We start from the raw sequence: 19,868 nt of genomic DNA, 5'->3' as shown, positions 1-19,868 counted from the left end.
ACAATAGCTCCCGCCAATTCAGGGGAGTATATTAGAGTATTATAATATTTCAGTTAATTAGTTGTAACTATTTGTGTATGCCAAAGTTGTGAGTTGGCACTTTAAGCCTTTAGTTTTAGCTACTATATAAGTAGCACGTTTCTCTTTTGTTAAGATCAGTTTTGATTAATAACAAATTCTTAAGTTTCAGTTACTCTGGCTAATCTTCTCTCTTCTTTAGCATTTTGTTTGTCTCCTCTTACACAGGAGCATGTAGTTCCTTATCTACTTGTGCAAATCCATGTTCCCTGCTCCTGTATGACCATTATCACTACCCAATTTATATTCATTTATATCAGCTCACATAAATTTCTCTTAAGTACGCCTTTTGCCTGCTATTATAGTTAAATTTTGCCAATTATTTCTTATTTTATCAGCATTTAATGCTTGGGTTTGTGGGAGCAATAAATTTTCTTCATGGGTTCTTTTTTAACCAATTATATATATATGATCCAAAATCCCAAATAGCAACATCCTGTAGCCCTTTTTGTTGAGAGAAGATCTTATGTCCTGCAATATATCTCATATCATCATGTAGTTGTGATCGATTGAAATGAAACAAATGTATTTAAATTAAATTAAATTAATGATTTATATATACACTCATAGTGTAAGTGTGTTATTTACACAGTTAGCAAATCTTCATCGTTCATATGTCAGCTATGGTTGACTTTCAAATAAAGTATTACAAACTAATGGTAGATGATGTATTGACAAAATACAAACTTTATACCGTCAATACATAAATTTTAAACTCTTAAATTAAATTATTAAATATTTTTTGATTAATCAAATCTACTGATACATACCGTGTAACAGAATATGCACTTCCTTTTTTGTTATAGGCATAGGCTGAGGTTATGTAATGATTACGGTAGATTATCATTTGGGGAGAAGAAGGTACATGGCTTTCGAAGGTTTTGAAGCTGCCTTCAACATATCTGAAAAAGTTAGGGTTTCTCTTGGAGTTGGATTTTATTGGGAAATAAAGGGGAAGACAAAACATCGTTTTTAAAAGGAACTATTATGGTAAGAACCTGAACATAAATAACAGTCTTGTAGATCATCTCATTCAAGGAATCCAACAATTTGTCCTTCTCAACTAACAATGTATTTCATACACTGATTTTACAAGAACAGCATACTAAAAGGAAAGAATGAATTCATTTCTTCAATTAGCTTCAAATTGAAACTCTGCCATACAACTAATTTTGAATCGAAAAAGAATCTGTCAAAACAAAAGCAAGCAAGAGCCAGGCAAATTGATGCTCAGATCCTGAACTCAGCTATTCTCTACAAATTGGGAATGAAATAATGTCTCGTATTCTTCCAATCTTATCTTAACATTTAGTTTGTTTCTCTGGGATCTGTAAGATACAACAATTTTATGATGTATGTTGCTTCAAACAACTTACACCGCCAAATAAAATATGACGAGGCGTCACGGGGTTGCTCCTGAATGGAAGAGAACAAAATCTCTATGGTGACAGGCAAAACAAGCTTGCAAAAGTTGAAGCCATTATGGTATTGGAGAGAAATTATAGAACCTCATGAACCTTTCCATAATACCTGTTAATGAATGGAGAATGGCAACACAAAGAATGGTACTGTTAAATTTAATGTGCAAGAAAATGGATTCTGAATGTAATCAACTAGAAGTTTATGACAGAAAGTAAAATAACTTCAGTAGCAAACGGACCCATAGTCTTAATGTTTCATGAAAGAATTATCAATTTTAAGGGCACAAATTGATGCCTTTATGTCAGCTTAGGAAGTCAGATACATAGCTTGAAACTCAAAAGCTGTGTTAGAATGCCAAAACAACTACCTTAACATTTGATACATCAGGTGCATCTGGACTGTGCACTGGGTAGAACTTATAAAATCTCATATTCTCAAATGCAGCTTTAGTTTCCTCGCTCATTTCTGCGATGGCTTTTCTTCGAGCTTCCCTTGCCTACTTGGAGATGAAATAGGTTAAAATGCAGAAAGCAGTGAAACATGATTTGCAGAGCCAAAAATAAAAGTACCTCTCTATTAGCTTTCTTTGCTTCATGTACTTTTTCCTTGACAAATTCCTAAACCGGTAAAAGGGTCAATTAACTCTTTTTGCTCGAAAGTGTTAGAAAGCACAAATTAACTATAAATTTTCCATAACTTGGTACCTTGAAGGCATCTTTTTAATCTTCTGATAATTCTTCCTCCTGTAGGAGCTTATCAGTGAACTCCTGTGGAATATAGAACGATTTAGGGCATGAATTTTTTTTCTACTTTCCTATTCTTTTCTAGATGTCGTTTATCTTTATCATCTTGTAGGAGGTTCAACATGGAGAAACAGTAGGACAGAAACAAACAGAGGACCTTCTCTCCTCATGTTTAGTGCATTAAAGGACCCACCTCTTAGTGGAGAAACTTGAAGATTTTAGAACTCAATAACATAGTAACATGCTAACTAATATAAGACAATGGTAACAAGCCTAAGAAACAATGAAGCTCCTATTAGAAAAATGTCAGGCATTGTGAGAACTAGCTATTATGATTGTAAAAAACAAAATTAAAAAAATGACCATCTTTCTAGTTTCTAAACTAGAGCTTCTATCAGGGTTAATGTGGCATATCCTAAACTACAAACATCAGAAAGTTAATTCATTACCTCAAGTTCATCTAATTCCCTATCAAATTCACAGAATATGTGCAAAAATCAAAAGATAAGAATTCATGTCAAAATCAAATATAGCACTGGCCTATCCTGTCAACAGAGAGTACTTAGAAGATTCAATATGTCACAAAAAATGATCTCAAGTTATCCAAAGAATGTCAGTTCATGTGGTAGATGTTCTCTCAAACATGATTACCAGTTTCAGCTCTGATGGAAATATTATTTGAACCTCAGTGCTCTGTTCAAGTTCATCTTCCTTAAAAGGCTGGTAGAAATCTGTGGAAAGAATAATGGATTTCAATCAAATCCTTTCATAATAATGGTAAAAGGATGTCATTTAGTTTCTTTCCACTATTTTGCACGCAATTATACAATAGGGATACATATTGAAGTGACAAATTATACTCTTAAGCCAGACACTCACAAAGCAAGCAGTACTCGTATTTCTTTACACGGTCCAACTTCAGATGTTTTAAAGCAGCCTTAAATCACACAGATTCATATCACAGGTGAGATAAAGTTGCTAATAAACATGCTAAATCAAGGGTCAATCAAGACTGGGGGAAGGATAGAGAAAGCAATACCTTCTTTGGGTGCAACTCAAGATAAATATTTGAGACTTCAGTCTACCAACTTGGCTTTCTCTGTTGAAGGCGGAAAAATTTAAGTAAAGAAGGTCAGAGATGTCCACGTCGAAATGTTTCCTTAACAAGATTTAAAAATAAGAAAAATGAAATGATAATATCAAAGTAACCACCAATAGTAGACAAATAGGGAAGAATACCGGTTCTCTAGAGGAATGTATGGAACCCAGTCCATTTTCAATTGTTTCATGGGAATTATCTCTTCAGCCTCTCTCTGAACTGAGTTAATCCCAATTTTATCAGATGGTGGGAAAGGTGATACAACCTGTTTGCAAAACAAACTTGAAACATTTGTAAAATTACAAGAACATTGAAAAGTTACGTTTGCAAATGCCAAACAGATACAATTATAAAGCTAATTCCAACACTTAGTCACTTTCAACTTATGAGCTGGCATTTCCATGGAAACACCAGAACCCCCAAAAAAGTTGAGCACAATTATTTTAATATGCCCTACTGCCCTAGAACCATGCCCCACAAGGAGTGACACAAATCACAGCCAGAAAGCACTAATAAGTATTGTTATTTGCAAAATCAAATGATCTAATTCTCATGCAAAAAACTCAAGCAATAATCAATTAATCCAACTATTCATGTCTCCACAGAGGCCAGTTTGACAACTTACAGCTACAACAACAGGAATACAGACAATTTTGCTTTCGTCTTTAAACCAGACCAGTTGAGCTGCATATCTCAACATGGACAAAATGTAAGATAGACTGACCAAATAAGGGGAGTGACAAACTATCAAATTCAACCTGCACCATAGCAAAATAATGAAACACAATGTTTGCAAGGTACTTACGCTCAGTGCAACCAAAAAGGTAAACCCTTTTCCCATGTAGAACACCACCGTCTTCAAATGCATTCTGCACCCAAAATATTAATCAACTTTAGTAATATAAAAGCCAGAACTTCAAAACTATTAATAAAAAACAAAGAAGAGAAAAAACTTGTGGTTGGCGACAATACTCACTTCCAGATTAGATAAATTCCACTTATATTGGTAGACAGAATCTAATTGGTCCCACTGGCATTGCATAACAATGTGAAGCAGTCAGAAAAAATACAGCACAATAATCATTTTATAAAAATATAAAGGGCCATTTGTTTAGGCTTAGAAAAAATGATTCTCCATAAAGGCATAAACATTTTCCTGGTTAAGCTTATCCTTAACTTAATTTCAGTTTTTTATGGGATACACATTTTGTGTAAAAATTCAACCAAACAAGCTTTATGAATGTCAAAAGTGATACTTTTTTAATCTAAAAAGGCTTTGTGAAATGGCTCATACTTTAGAAAACTAACAAACCTCTGTTTCAACAGGGAATGTTTCCCTCCATAAATCTTCCTGCAAAATTCAAAATTGAAAAGCGTTTGAGTTAGTTTTATCAAATTAAAGCTAAGCAACATCCCAATAATCAAGCAACTTATTTAAACAATTTTAGAAAAAATGTGTGTCGAAGTATGGGATATGTATCCTATCTGAGTAATCCGACACACGTATATGTATCCGTGCTTCATAGACTGTATGTAATTAAGCATATTTTGGTAAGTTTCACAGCATAAATGTCACCACTATGCTAAATTGGACACTATTTCTATTTGGATTATGGCATCACTCCAATAAGTTTACCTCAATAAAGATTAAATGCCTGTGTTTATGCTTAAGGAATTATTCTTCAAGTGATTTTTTCAGCTTCTTTTTGCAGCTTTTGCTCTGTTTTTTTTCTTCGTAAAAGCTCAATCAAGCAAAAATTCAAGTGTAAGAAGTGGTTCTTTTATCAAAATAATCACTTTTTTTATGCAAAAAACTTAAAACAAACAGGCCTTAATGTAAACACCGATATTAATAATATGAACGTTGTTCACTTCGCAACAAATTCAAAGGAAAACAGAAACATGTAAAAAATTACCAAGTTTCGCTTATCCTCGAAGAACTGAGGTTCGGAGTGAGGTTTGGAAGGATTACATTTCCTAGCTCGAGAGGTAGCTTTGGTGGATTGCTTCTTATTATGTTCGGATTCAGGTTTGGATTCTGCGTCGTTTTGCTTCGTCTTCCTCTTAGTTCCTTTCTTCACAGTGGGATAGATAGAGAGAGAGTGATTCAATTCAATTGAAATTTCAAATCAAATGTAGAGAGAGAAATTGAAAATAAGAGAGCAGCAATGGTTTTAGTTTCGTAGCGTGGAATGAACGCGGAGGGAAAGAGATGGTCCAAACTATTTTTCAAGAGAAGGCGCAAATTTCATTCTAGAAAGAGGCGGGGGAAAGTTTTATTCAACGGGGTTATGATTGAAATTTCAATATTGTTTTTTATTTTTTCATCAGTTTAATTATTATTTATTACCAAGCTTTTATGGTATCGTTGTATCATAATTATTATTAGTGTACTTTTTACTAATGATTTATTTACAATAGAATATGTAGAATGATTTGGCCTGAGAAATATTTGTATGAGGACTACTTTCCTATTCAATATATTATCTTTCAAATCATTTCAGGGAATTCATTTACATTTTTTATTATCACACTAAGTCGATTCTTAAAAATTAGGTGTATCTTCAATATAAGTGTGTTTTTAGACTATATTTATATTAATATATGATAACAATTGATGATATTATCATTTGAAAAAGTGGAATTTGATTCTATTTCTAGATTTATAATTTTTTTATAAACTAAGGTGGTGAAAAGAAGCTTAATTTTATAAAAAATATATAAACTTAAAATAAGAAGAAAAGGACAATTTATTGCAAACGTGCGCTGAGGATATACCAATTAGTTCTCAAAGTTTGTTCACATGTTGGTTCTATGTTAGTGAAGTATTATTTAAGATGATAAGTATTATTTAAGATGATAGAACTTTATAGCTGTTTTTTCTAAAACTCTTTCAGTTCTTGAAAATTTTCCCATAAAGAATTTTTATTGAAACTTACAAAGTTCAAATTGCTTTTTTTTTTTAAAACCAAATTGCTCTTGTTTCACTCATGTGAATTTTTTTGAACTAATATTTTTATCATTTATCTTATTTTTAAGTTTGAACTTTACCATGTTTGGTTAAAACATCAAGTCAATCCTTTATATTTTTAAAAAAAATTCAATTTTATCTTGTTATTATTTGACGCTTAGGTTGAATTACCCATATTTATGGTACATGATGAATTTTCTATTTTTGTGTCAAACTACAATTTTGTTTTTGATATCAAGCCACAAAACAAAAGGTTTATAATAGCCATTTTATAGGTAGAAGTGTGAAACATAATGTGTAAGTATCTGTGTTAATGTATTCTTCCCCTTAATATTTTTGCATTTTAAAAATAAATAACTAATGGATTATAATTGTACCTTATAATTTCTCTTATTTACTACTTATATTATTTAATAATGATTTTAGATATATAATAAATTTATATTTAGGTCCTACAATGTATTAGGAATAACTTTTTCATAAACAGTTTTCAATCCGCAATAAACATGTCTCAATTAAAACCTCATTAGTTATGTCATTGCCCCAACCATAATGAACCAATCAATCTACTAGTTGTCTTAAACACTTCAATTTGACCATCATTTTATAATAGTACAAAATTAAGGTGACTTTTCTACTAATGGGAATGAAGAGCATAGTATTATCCTAAAAAATATGTCATTTTATTTAAACAATTTACTTAATTATTAAAAACTTGTAATTTAAATACATTATCCCACAAGTAACATACATTTTTCTTCTAAATGTGACTTTTTGGAACAATACATGTCCCATCGGAATGATGGTAACATTAAATGGATCTTCTGGAACAAAACCGAATATGTTACGGAATCGCAGGATTGACCCAAGAGTTGAGGAACATTATGAAACGAAGACATTAACAAACAACATTGTCCATCCACTTGTGAGACAGCAATTTAACCACTTCAATCCATTAATCAACACGTGTCACTCTCAACTCCAATCGCTTATGTCTTGAGTCAGCGCTCACGCACTCGCACGCTCTCTCACCTTCTTCTCCTTCCTTCAACAATTTTTGGTGAAAATACCAAACTACCACTATATGATATTAAATATTAATTAATATTATAAAAAAGAATCAACAGAACAAAAGAGTTCAATACGATACTACCTTTCATTTTTCTAATTTCATTTTCTCTTTATATTACCGTTACAGTGTTTCTGTTACGACGGAATCACAAGCGTTGGTGGAGACTTCAAAACCCTAGCAATCTTACACCGCTTTTTATTCGCTCACACTTTGAACCTTTTTTGTAAGTAATTGTTTTTGCATCAGTTATTAATCAATTATTTTAAAAAGCCTTCTCGTGTTTCCGAGGCGCCAATGTTTTTTGGTTCAATTTAAGGGATAGTGTACAATTTCAGCTTTTATTTACTTGTTTTTCACTGTTATTCAAATATGCTACATAGTTTACTCTATTTTTATTTTGTTTTGTTTCTATTCCTGGAAAACTGATAATAAGGTTGTTTTTTATTTTTGAATTTTATTGCTTTTTTTTATGAGATATTGAGCTCGAGTTAGACAATACTTGCTTGCATTTATTTGTTTTGTTCAACACGAGCGACATGTAGATTTGTTGGTATTATTATTTTGTTTTGATTGTTTATTTTACATGTTAAATTCGAGCATATTGTAAGCTTCCTTGTAGAATTATATTTCTGGGAGTTGTGTTATAGTTTCTACAACAGATTAAGGATTTCATATTTTGTTTTAGCATGGTCCACAAATATCTTGCGAGCGGGATTGACTTTGCGGTTGAAGGGAATTTGAAATTGGAAGAGCTAGTTTTCAGCTGGCTTTTGGGCTAGTTGAGGAACAGTGCCTTCTGTTTATCTCAGATGGCTGAAGACAGCCCGTGCGGTGGTGGGTTTTCAGCTGGTCTGGCACTGATATTGGATGGCGAAGACAGTAACAAGAATTTTTCGAAAGCTAGACTTCTTTCTTCTTGTGATGATATGGGTCAACAATCTGTGGAGCGAACCCTTGAATATGTTTTCGGCCTCCCCAACAGATCGCTCAATCCATTGACTGGTCCAATCGACCGCAACTTAATCTGCACTGTCATAAGGAATGATTTCTCGAGATATAATGTGAAATTGAGTGATTCATTTATTGAAAGAGATGGAATTGGTGTTGGTAAAAATGGCCGTGGGTCTGATGTTGTAGGATTAGACGAATGCAGTATTTGTGGTGATATTAAAATCATCAAGTCACCATTTTTTATAGAGAGCTTGGCGATGTTCAGTAGTGCCAGGGCTAATGCTTGTGTTTGGCAAGGAAAATGGATGTATGAAGTTATGTTAGAAACATCTGGTATACAGCAGCTTGGTTGGGCCACTCTTTCTTGCCCTTTCACTGACCATAAAGGTGTTGGTGATGCTGATGATTCATACGCTTATGATGGGAGAAGAGTTAGCAAGTGGAACAAGGACGCAGAGACATATGGTCAGTCATGGGTTGCTGGAGATGTCATTGGATGTTGCATAGACCTAGATCGTGATGAAATACTATTTTACAGGAATGGGAATTCACTTGGGGTGGCATTTCGGGGAATTCAAAAAATGGGTCCTGGTTTTGGTTATTATCCTGCAATTTCTCTCTCCCAGGGAGAAAGATGTGATTTGAACTTTGGGGCCAGACCCTTTAAGTATCCCATTGAAGGCTACCTTCCTCTTCAGGCACCTCCCTCTAAAAGCTACTTCGTCACCCGGTTGCTGCAATGCTGGTCAAGGCTGTTGGACATGCATTCGGTGGGACGGGCCGAGCATTCTTTAGTTCAGAAATTGAGAAGAGTGAGGAGGTTTGATTCATTAGAAGAAATTTTCCATCCCGCATCCTATGCAATATGTGAGGAACTATTCTCTATTCTGGAAGCAGATATTGGGAACATAGAGTATATGGTTTGGGGTCCAATTTTATCTTTCATGTTTGAAGTTTTTGAATTGCATGCACCCCATGATTATTCAAGCTTGGATAAAGTGGTAGGAGCACTGCTACAATTTCAAGGATCACACATGCTATTAGAAAACATCATAAATGCTCTTTCCTGTGGTTGCAAAACAGCCTCATTAGTTCTATCTGAATGTCCTTACTCTGGATCATATTCTCATCTTTCGTTGGCATGTCATCTATTAAGACGAGAGGAACTTATGGTGCTTTGGTGGAAGGCACCGGATTTTGAATTCTTGTTTGAAGGTTTTCTGTCACAAAAGACTCCGAACAAGCAGGATCTTGACTCCATGGTACCAACTGTTTGGTGGCCTGGTTCATTTGAAGATGCGTCTTGTGAAGGTAACATGATATTGACAACCACGGCTTTGTCTGAATCAATCAGCAAGGTAAATTTTCTTTGACCTGGCTTCATTTTTAGTTAGTATATCTGAATTGTTCCTATTCAAACTTTGAAGTTGCAGCAAGAAAACAATAAAACCGATTGGATTTTGAATACATTAATCATATATAATTTATTTTGTCCAAAAAGTAATCATTTATATTTTAAATAGTTATATGGATTTGTAACTTTATATCTCAAAAACAATATCCATGGCTATGAATGATGGAGTAAAATATTTAGACAAAGTAAGGAGTGCTAGAAAGTGAATATGAAGAGTAAATGTGATTTATTCCACTTTTGTGTGCGTTAAGGAGCTCCATTTTTATGAGTATTTTTGCTGAATCATATTGCTACTTGTTACTGTCTCTCCTATATTTGTTAATGGGTGTAGGACTATGACTGTCAGTATTATAGGATTACAGAAAGAATACTGGGACCTTTCATTTATGCATGAAATTGATGGGACACAAAATCACAAGCCTCCAATTAAGGTTATACCATAGAAAGGAAAGCGACAATAAGGGCACATTGGGGAACAAGTTGGGAGGTACAGTGAAGTATGTTATGCACGTAAAAGGTGGATCTAAATCTAATTGAAGGGGCACTTGGCAGCAGGAAACTGGTGCTGGAATCATAGAAAGGAAATTATGAAGTAAATTGAGAGTGATAGTATAGGAAGGAGTGACCATTTGCATAGTTTTGAGGTGGCTGATGCCAGGGCAGAGATAACATTTGTTTCTCTGATTTTCCTTCCTATCTACACTTTCTATACTCACATCTACATTTTCCTCTTGCTTTTTTTCCTCTATGTAACCAAATTTCTGCTCCTCGAGTTTTGATCTACATTTTCTTATTGATATCTCAGTTCCTATCAGAAACTGAATGAAAACTAAGAGAAATTTACATAATTTACTATTGAATACAATGCAACTTTAACACATTTCTCTCCTAAGTTATGATATATCTAATTAATGAATAGGGCACATCTCTCTTATTTCTTGAGATACAAGATAAATTAAAACTAGTCCTTAATTTTATTTGATATGTTGATCATTCTTCTTGATTCTGAAATCACTTTCATTTCATAATCTTGTTCTCCATCATATTTCCTTCATAATCTTCTTGATTCTGAGTATACGTCTTGCATATGTAGATTGAGGAGAAGCATAGGGCCCTTTGCCGCTTGGTGATACAATTTATACCACCGACAACACCTCCGCAGTTACCCGGAGCAGTGTTCCGAACATTTTTACAAAGCCTTCTGCTGAAGAACAGAGGAGCAGAACGAAATGTCCCACCTCCTGGAGTTTCTAGCAATTCGGTTCTTGTTTCAATTTATTCAGTTGTACTCCATTTTCTATCTGAAGGATTTGCCTCGGATGATATCTGTGGCTGGTTAAATAGCGGCAAAGCGGATGTTGGTTTCCTTCACAGAGGTGGCCAACAAGGTTTTCCAGTACAATTGTTTCTAAAAAATGACCCCCATAGAACTGATAATTCCAGGCTTGGAGGATCATATACCCATTTATTAAAGCTACACCCTGCAATTGATCATGAAATGCAAGTGGTTCTATGGGATGAAGGTTGCATGGATAGTGAAGAAACCAGAGTAACTCATTCTACCAGGCAGAAGCCATGCTGTTGTTCTACCTATGACTCTGATTTCACAAGAAACTTGAAGATTCCAGCTAAATTTATGGCCAAAGGTTCCAAGGGTCATTTTAGCTCTTTTCCAGAAAGACCTGCTCATGTTGCTTCCGAATGCAGTGATGAGAATTTGAATGATGAGATGACAGATAATAAACCTAGCTCCAGCGATCAGTCTGAACCTGAGTATGGTTACCGCCATATGCACCATATGAAATCTATACCAAAGGATACTAATATAATTACAGCTATGCTACAAGAAGAAGAACTACTCGATGCTTTGCTGTGGTTGTATCATGTTGGTCTTGCTCCGAATTTTAAGCAGGTGAGTTCATGCTAGCAAAACTTATTGTAATGTAGCAATTTTTGGTGATGAAGGACTTGAGTTTATTTGAAATGCTGAGCTTTTTATAAAGACTGAGAAAGAAAAATGTAAAGGTGGTGCACAAGCCTTATATATCTCAGCCCCCAATTCAAGAATCACTAGTTACGCCCTGCTGAGGTTAATTTCTTCATAGGTCAATAACCACAACCAATATTATTCAAAACGGATTTAAAGCTAAGTTTCTGACTTGGAGTCTTACCTTAGATTAAATTACTTTGACCTACCTCCCTTGCAGTTTGCCTAAATTACACTTATATATCCTTTTGTTTAGTCATGACTAATTCATCCATTGTCTTTTGTTTTTTCACCTGTATGGAGTGGTATATCTGCTTATCTGGAAATAATTTAAAAATGGTAGTTGTTGATAGAGAATTCATAGCAGTGGAGGCCACTCAGTGTAATTTACTAATTCCTGAAACTACAGGTGATGTTGATGGAATTCAAGAACCTGCAGGGATATCTCTATAACCTTCTATTGACTTTTTTTAACTATTATCTTCATGACTATTATTTCAAATTCAATTCACTAGTGTAAACCTAGACAGTTAAATAAATTTGTACAAAATTTATTTTTATCAATCCAACCATTGAGTCATTAGTAATTGTTATGTAGATCTTGTCAAATTTTAGAAAATTAGAAGAGCAGTAGGTATGCATTCAATCACATATCTGTTCATTTTAAATATTTTCCTATGTTATTTTATGACCTTCAAATAGTTGTGAAACAATTTTTGATAATTGTAAAAGTTTATTAACATGATATGCCTGACATAAAGCCATAAATTTTCCACCTAATGTTGAATTTTACGATATATGCTTTGTATAAAAGTTATTTGCAGTATAAATTTATTTTGATTTACACTGGAGTTAACAGATCCTAACCCTGTAGTAATATAATCTTCTTTTGCCCTGGACTTCTTTCTACGTTGTACATCCTCCTCATGTTGACTGGTGTAATTTTTTAAAGTTCCAATCACTTGATTTTTAATGTTAAAAATACAGTGAAAAGATGGAAAAAAGCAATGAACGGTTTTTTTGCAGGCATCATACTACATGACTCATCAGGCACAGTCAATATCCCTCTTGGAGGAAACTGATAAGCAAATAAGAGAAGGAGATTGCAGCGAGAAATTGAAGCATTTGAAAGAAACTCGTAGTGAACGTAGAGAAGAGGTTATCGATTGTGTCAGGCACTGTGCTTGGTAAGATAATCATATAAAGGAGCACCTGAGTTAATTTGTCTTATCTGTTTATTGTTTCCCTCATTTAGGTGTTTTTGCTTTTCATCTACCTTTATACTTCTCCCGTACAGTATTAGATTGGCGTTTTACAGAAGTAGCTAGTGGTTAGTAATAGATGTGGTTTTTGTTCTCAACATCTCACTATCTTGTGTTAACCAAATTTGACTCAGCAAGTGGCTGTTTAAGTATCCTCCGAACTACACTCTACTTATTCACAAAACATAGATGTAGTTTTAACACTATAGGTTTTCTACTCCAATATGCGACCTAGATTTTAGATTTTACTGTTAATTGTTATTATTACTACTGTGTGCATGTGACAGAATTTTGCTACTGATTAAAATTTTCAGGTATAAGCATGACAAAATGTAAGATTCATTTTAGAATATATGGTCCTCAATCTGTTGTACCAATTTGAGTTTTCTGGATGCTTCATCACAAATACTAATATCCTCTGAAAGAGTCTTGCAATCACTGTTGTTTTTCTTACATTCTTGTGTTTTTTGGGTCACTGCTTGCCTTACAGGTATCGTATCTCTCTATTTTCTCGATGGAAGCAGAGAGGAATGTACGCAATGTGCATATGGGTTGTGCAGTTGTTGCTCGTTCTTAGCAATATGGATTCGGTGTTTGTCTTCATCCCTGAATATTACCTGGAAGCTCTGGTAAATAAGTTTTTGTTATTGATTTAAAATTTAACAGATGATTTGGATTCACTTTAGCTGTAAAGAACAAAATATCTTCACTACTTATGCTTTTGAATACTGTTTATTTTCTTCTTGTTTTGGTTTAACTGTTAATTATGTCAGACACGTGGTGTTAAGTGTCAAAGTACCATATCAGTGGAACAAATGAACAAAGAACAATTTATAATGATTTGGGCAACCCTCCTATGCGCTAGCTTTTAGGGTGGAGTTAGGCCCAATTATTCTAACACATATTATACTGGTTATGAGATGCTTTGTACTAAGACAGAGGGAGGGAGTTGTAATTGCCTAATTGGTAAGCATAAAATTTGATATGAACTTGGGTGGGAGTTGTGCCTTAATTAATTTCGAAGTGTACATTATTTCAATTATTCAATTTTATCTTAGCAACCATGTTTTCTCTCTAATACAGGTAGATTGCTTTCATGTGTTGCGGAAAAGTGATCCTCCATTTGTTTCATCCACAATTCTCATCAAGCGAGGACTTTCTTCATTTGTATGTCCCTTTCAATCTCTATTTCTCCAGTTTTGATATTTGACTTCTGTTGGAAGTCCTGGAAATAACTTCTCTGCTTATGGGGTAAGCTGCGTACAACTACCCTCCCCAGACCACACTAAGTGGGAGCCTTGTGCACTGGGCCGCCCCTTTACTTGTGCTGGAAGTGAATGAGTTTTGAATCTGCATAATTGTTGTAATACAGTGGCACCTTTTTTAGGCCATTATATAATCACCTAGGATGAAATTAAATAGACTCTGTCTTTAATGATGCCTTCTTAAATAGTTGCATTGCACCTCCTAATATTTGTTCCTTTGCAAAATCAATGTAGGCAAGGAATAGTATTTTTGTGTATATACTCAAGATAAATAATACTCACTGTACCGAAAAAGGTAAATAGGACTCCTCATTGATGTCTACTATTGGATGGATTTGGACTAGTCTCGATTCATTGTTTAGTGATATAAGCCTTAGGGATCCCTCTGGAAAGGCTAACTGTGCTCCTTGCAAAATAGTTTTGTTGGAGTTAGTAGCCTGTAAAACAAAACAGACATGATAGGAAATTTAATTTGTATAGTTGAAGACTTAACCCACTCTTTATGATTCCTTGGTTGGGCTATATCTTTTTCTCTTCTGTTAATAAGAACAACAAATTGGTGGTTTCCATTTGCATTTATTGTCTCAAAAGTTAATATCTATTTGTTTTTTTGCTAGTTGAAGTAAGGACAAAACATAGGCGCAGTGACTTAGGTACAAATGGTACTGGTGGCCAATTATAGTTGGACATGTGTAATTTTTTTTATTTCACCACTAATGATACTCTAACATTGTTAACTCAATTGTTATCTCTCTTCTCAGTTCTCGGTTCCACTTCCATTATAACTCTCTCATTCCCTTATTGCAAATTCACTCACAGAAACCTTTTGTTCTATTTATAGGTTTGTTAATTCCATTCACTTATATTCTAAATTCATATGCCTTTTTTTCCACTCATTACCAACTCTTTCCTTCTTTTATGTGTTTTTCTTCTCATAGTTTTTCTTTCTCGTCACTGTGCCTTTTCATCTTTATTCACTAGGCAGATTCCATTTTACTTCCTTTTCATTTTTTAGTGTTGTTTTGCTTCTTCACGTTATTAATAGGACAAATCAAATTATATGCACAGAACTATTTTGAGACATAACGTCCCTGTTCAAAAATGCATTAGCAACTCTTCATCAAGTTACAGCAAATACTCACAAACCAGATTCAAAATATCATGAAACCCAACATATAATTCAACCCCAAATACTCACAATCAACAAGTTCAGAGAACCTCCAATTTCAATACCAGTAGTAAACCCTAACCCCTAAATATCATGCATCGAGAATAAGGGGAGAACTAAAACTAGAATAATGATGAAAAGGAAGCAAAATGGAACTAACATGTGCAAATGCAATAGAGAAAAAAAACACGAGATACAAATGAGAAGGAAAACTAGTAGAGGAAATGAGATGATGGGTGCCAGTTGAAATTTGCAATAAGGGAATGAAAGACTTATAGTGAAAGTGAGACTGAGAATTGAGAAGAAGGATAATAGTTGAGACTTAACAGTGTTAAAGTGAGATAAAAAAAATTACACATGTCCAATTATAATTGGTTACCAATACCATTTGTACTTAAGGTACTGCACCTAAGTTTTGTTCTTAAAGTAATATAATAAGATTTATGGTTATAACGGTAAAATGACATTTCTAAATAGCTATGACCTTATTTTCTTTATGCACATCCTTCTTTTTGTTCTGGCGTAATGGTAAGATTTGGATCGTTGATGAACATTTGTTTCTGCCTCATATATAAATTAGATATCTTCTTTTGTCTAAAAATAAATTTGATTGTTGAAGAGATGATTAATAGTGTGTGCCTGCGAAAATGAAATTTACTGTCATGCATACATCTGAAGATTACAAATCAATTTTTACTTCTTGCAGCATGCTTGTTGCTTCTCACCCTTGCTTTTCTTTACTAAAGGTGTTGAGTGTTTCTACCATCGGTTCTAAATCATGTGTGTATATGTTTTTCACTAGGTTACCTTTGTTGTTACCCATTTCAACGATCCAAGAATATCAAGAGCAGATCTTAGAGATCTTCTTCTTCAGTCTATATCTGTCCTGGTGCAATACAGGGAGTATTTGGAAGCTTTTGAGAGCAATGAGGCAGCTACCCAGAGGATGCCAAAAGCTTTACTATCAGCATTTGATAACAGATCTTGGATCACGGTAACAAACATATTCTTGCGATTGTGCAAGGGATCTGGTTTTAGTCTTTCAAAGAATGGAGAATCATCTTCGTCATCAGTTTTCCATGTACGTAACAACCATCTTTTGTTGCGAAGTAATTTTTGCTTGGATTGATTTCTCACTATAAAAAGTTTTTCCCCTTTGACTGTTGATCCACTGCAGTGGTTGCTTAAGGAAGCTTGCATAAATGATAAAGGGTTATTTTCATCTTTTCTAAACCGTCTATTCAATACACTTAGCTGGACCATGACTGAATTTTCAGTTTATGTTCGAGAAATGCAAGAAAAGTACCAGGTATGAATACTTTTTCTGCCCTTAATTGGATTTTGTCTTGTTTTGCTTATAATACACATGCTACATGGGACCTGGGTTTTTGGTTTTTTATGTACTGTATCTGATATATTTTCTATGAATTGAACTTGTAATTTTTTTCAAGGCATCCTGCGAGCACAAGATTGTTGTGGTTTCGATTGACATAATAGTTGCTTGGCTAATTTCGAGTTTCATGGGCTATTTTGATATATCTGTGTACTGCATTACATTACATTCCATTAATTTATTGTTTAAACACTTCTTTCACAGGTAATGGAGTTTCAGCAAAGGAAATGCTGTGTCATATTTGATCTTTCATGCAATCTTGCAAGGATTCTAGAGTTCTGCACTCATGAGATTCCCCAAGCATTCTTGTCTGGACACGACACAAACTTACGGAGGCTGACTGAGTTGATTGTATTTATATTAAATCACATTAGTTCTGCAGCCAGTGCTGAATTTATTGACTTGTAAGTCCCAAGCCTTTGACTTAAACTCGACTTCGAAGGCCAGAAAGTGATTTTTTCCTGAATTTTGTTTATGCATTTGCTCTATATGGATATTACTTCCTGAGATCCCAACAGTCCAATCTTAGTATGACCTAACTTGACCTGTAACAGAAATTCATTGAGAATTTGGAACCATTTGAGTTAGTGGAAAATAGTTTTCATTAATTTATTTTTGATGAATGCCGTCCTTTTATCATTCGTTTTCAGGTCTCTTAGACGGCATAGCCAATCTTCAGAGAAAGTAAATCGAGGCATGATATTGGCACCTCTCACGGGGATCATCTTAAATTTATTGGATGCTACTCATCTGGAAGAATATCGAGAGAAGAATGATCTTTTGGATGTTTTTGTGAGCATGGACTGTCCAGATGCTGTCCATTATGGATTCCAGAATCTTCTGGATTATATCTGTGTTAGTTGTTATCACCCTTAATCTATTTTCTTTGATACTAAATATTTTGGGTGCCTTTGTTTTTATTTTTCTCTTTATCAATCTTTGTGAAGCTCCAATTAATTCAGTTCATTATTTTGGTTAATTGGTGGTGATGAATAATGCTCAAGGAATGTTTTTGACACTTGCATGCTTTCTAGGTATAAAAAGGAGCTTGGTTTTCCTTAACATACACATAAAGTAGCTTCAATGGTCACTCTTTCATAAGATATTAACTAAGAATAGGAATATATCTCTGTATGAATCTTATTAATCTTTCATTGGTACAAATCTTTCGGAGTTTTGACACCTGCATTGCAAAATTAGAAATTGGTATCTTCTTCTTACTGCCTCAATAGACAATAATTAAGCTTCCAATGGAAATGAGCCCCTGTTAAAAAATGAGTGGTTTTGCACTATACATGTCATGATCCCAGTTTTCCTCTGATCTTTTCAAGAATTGGTGTTAATTTGTTAAAATGAGGTTTTCTAACACTACTCAAGTCCACCATCTTTTTGCTCTTCATTTTCCCAGGATGGATCTTTTCATGGGCAAGCTTTAGCAGCAAAATATGAGCAGCTAGAGAACTTTCACAGCCTCCTTACAATCCGTGCCACGATCCAACACAATAAAGTGGATGGTGCGGCAGATACCATTCCCGATGATAGCTTGTGCTGCATATGTTACACATGTGAAGCAGATGCCCAGATTGCACCTTGTTCACACAAGTCTTGTTATGGCTGTATAACCAGGCATCTTCTGAACTGCCAGAGATGTTTCTTTTGCAATGCAACAGTAACAGATGTTAGCAGAATTGTTGAGAAGACAGGCTAAGGAGCTTCTATTTTTTGGTTCCTTGGCCTATGGTGGAAGAGACTGATTATTTATTTTGCTTACCAACTTAATATTTGGAAAATTATAAGAACTGAAGAGTTAAGGAAACAAAAAAGAAAGATGTGGACTAGGGGGAAAATAGTGTAGGGGTAGTTTGGCAGGAGTTAATATTAGTGGAGATGGTGAAGTACTTAATATTGGGAATTCTGCAATTTTGTAGGCTATGTTAGATGTTATTATACTGTAAATATGCATGTAAATGGCAAGGAAAATCTTCAAGTCTATGTCTCAGTTTGGCAACACTTCATTATTCACAGGATTGGCTTTGAAGGTTGTATCTTCTTCAACAATGTAAAGTAGAACAAAATAGTTAAATGCATGGGGTTTAATTTTTTATAATAAGACTAGCAGAAAATACACCTTCACAAATGAGTATAGTTGCTAGATTACATGGCTTGTTCATAACATTTCAATATAGTAAAATTATACTTTCCTCCCCTGCTTAGATATTTAAATTACATTTTTTCTTAGTAAAATCATATTCATCTCATTTGAGAGATGAAAATGTGTTATACTCCATATATTTCTATGCTTTCCTTTAAAATTTTCACAGGGTCAAAGACTTGAGATTGCAACAGTTACTAACTAGCATGGATGAAGTAGGTGTTGGCTGTTTGGCACAACAAGGGCTTAGAGACAATTAAGTAGGTACTTTGTTACTGACGAATCTTTTAGAGAATATTGAATATTCATAACAGTATTTAGTTGATTGTTCAGAAATGCACTAAGCAACATTGTCATTGTGCCCAATAGCTAATATCTGCAATTTTGATCCTACTGGTTGGTGATTTTTCATTCCCACTTTCCTTCTCAAAATTTTAACTGAACATAAAAATCAGCTAAGTGCAATGTATCCTTTTTTGATTCTTAGGAGTGGATAATATAATTTCTCAAAATAAAGAGAAGAGCAATGTAATATAAGTGTAAGTTTAGCACAGAATGATTATTGTAATTTAAGCATTTTAAAAAAAAAGCAAACTAGCATGTGAAGTGACATAACTAATTTTTTTATAAATTTTGGTAGGAAATTTGACTGACAAAATAGTTCCGAGTATGTTTCGGTTGAATGCTAAAATTAATGCAGATTCAATAACTTTTGTAAAAAGAACATTTATCATAAAAAATAAACTATACATTTTCGCTTTAAGAGTTTTCAATACGGTTAACAACTTAGCATATTATCCCTCCTACATACATGTATTGATATACATGAATGAACGGTAGATAATTTATCGAGAATGTAAAAAATTATAAGAGCCTAAACATGAGCCATTA

General features: G+C 34.0%; 1 protein-coding gene and 1 pseudogene across 4 annotated transcripts; one reads left to right on the top strand and one right to left on the bottom strand.

Moving 5' to 3' along the window:
- LOC109326935 lies at positions 1,111-5,465 on the bottom strand (annotated as a pseudogene).
- On the top strand, positions 7,443-19,503 carry LOC109326934 (E3 ubiquitin-protein ligase RKP). Of its 4 annotated transcripts, XR_002105299.1 has the most exons (13): positions 7,443-7,608; positions 8,045-9,694; positions 10,844-11,662; positions 12,764-12,924; positions 13,490-13,628; positions 14,083-14,166; positions 16,235-16,513; positions 16,610-16,741; positions 17,030-17,229; positions 17,476-17,680; positions 18,234-18,864; positions 19,147-19,237; positions 19,311-19,502. XR_002105299.1 is itself a non-coding variant. In XM_019559855.1 (11 exons), the coding sequence occupies exons 2-11, from the start codon at positions 8,195-8,197 to the stop codon at positions 18,531-18,533; spliced, it is 3,819 nt and encodes a 1,272-aa protein (XP_019415400.1). In that variant the 5' UTR covers positions 7,443-7,608; positions 8,045-8,194; the 3' UTR covers positions 18,534-19,116. The 4 variants fall into 4 exon arrangements, 1 of the variants encoding a protein (XP_019415400.1); XR_002105298.1 differs by having other exon boundaries at positions 8,071-9,694; positions 19,147-19,503; XR_002105297.1 differs by having other exon boundaries at positions 19,147-19,503.

The sequence above is a fragment of the Lupinus angustifolius genome, chromosome LG14 (assembly GCF_001865875.1).
Source record: "Lupinus angustifolius cultivar Tanjil chromosome LG14, LupAngTanjil_v1.0, whole genome shotgun sequence".
Lineage (NCBI taxonomy): Eukaryota > Viridiplantae > Streptophyta > Magnoliopsida > Fabales > Fabaceae > Lupinus > Lupinus angustifolius.
Note: the sequence above shows the minus strand (reverse complement) of the source record. Positions and strands in the feature narration are given on the sequence as shown.

Coding starts and splice junctions, on each gene's coding strand:
- LOC109326934 (XM_019559855.1), top strand. CDS start 8,195: ATGGCTGAAGACAGCCCGTGCGGTGGTGGGTTTTCAGCTGGTCTGGCA. Junction 12,925..13,489: donor TGTGTCAGGCACTGTGCTTG/GTAAGATAATCA, acceptor CTTGCCTTACAG/GTATCGTATCTCTCTATTTT. Junction 13,629..14,082: donor AATATTACCTGGAAGCTCTG/GTAAATAAGTTT, acceptor TCTCTAATACAG/GTAGATTGCTTTCATGTGTT.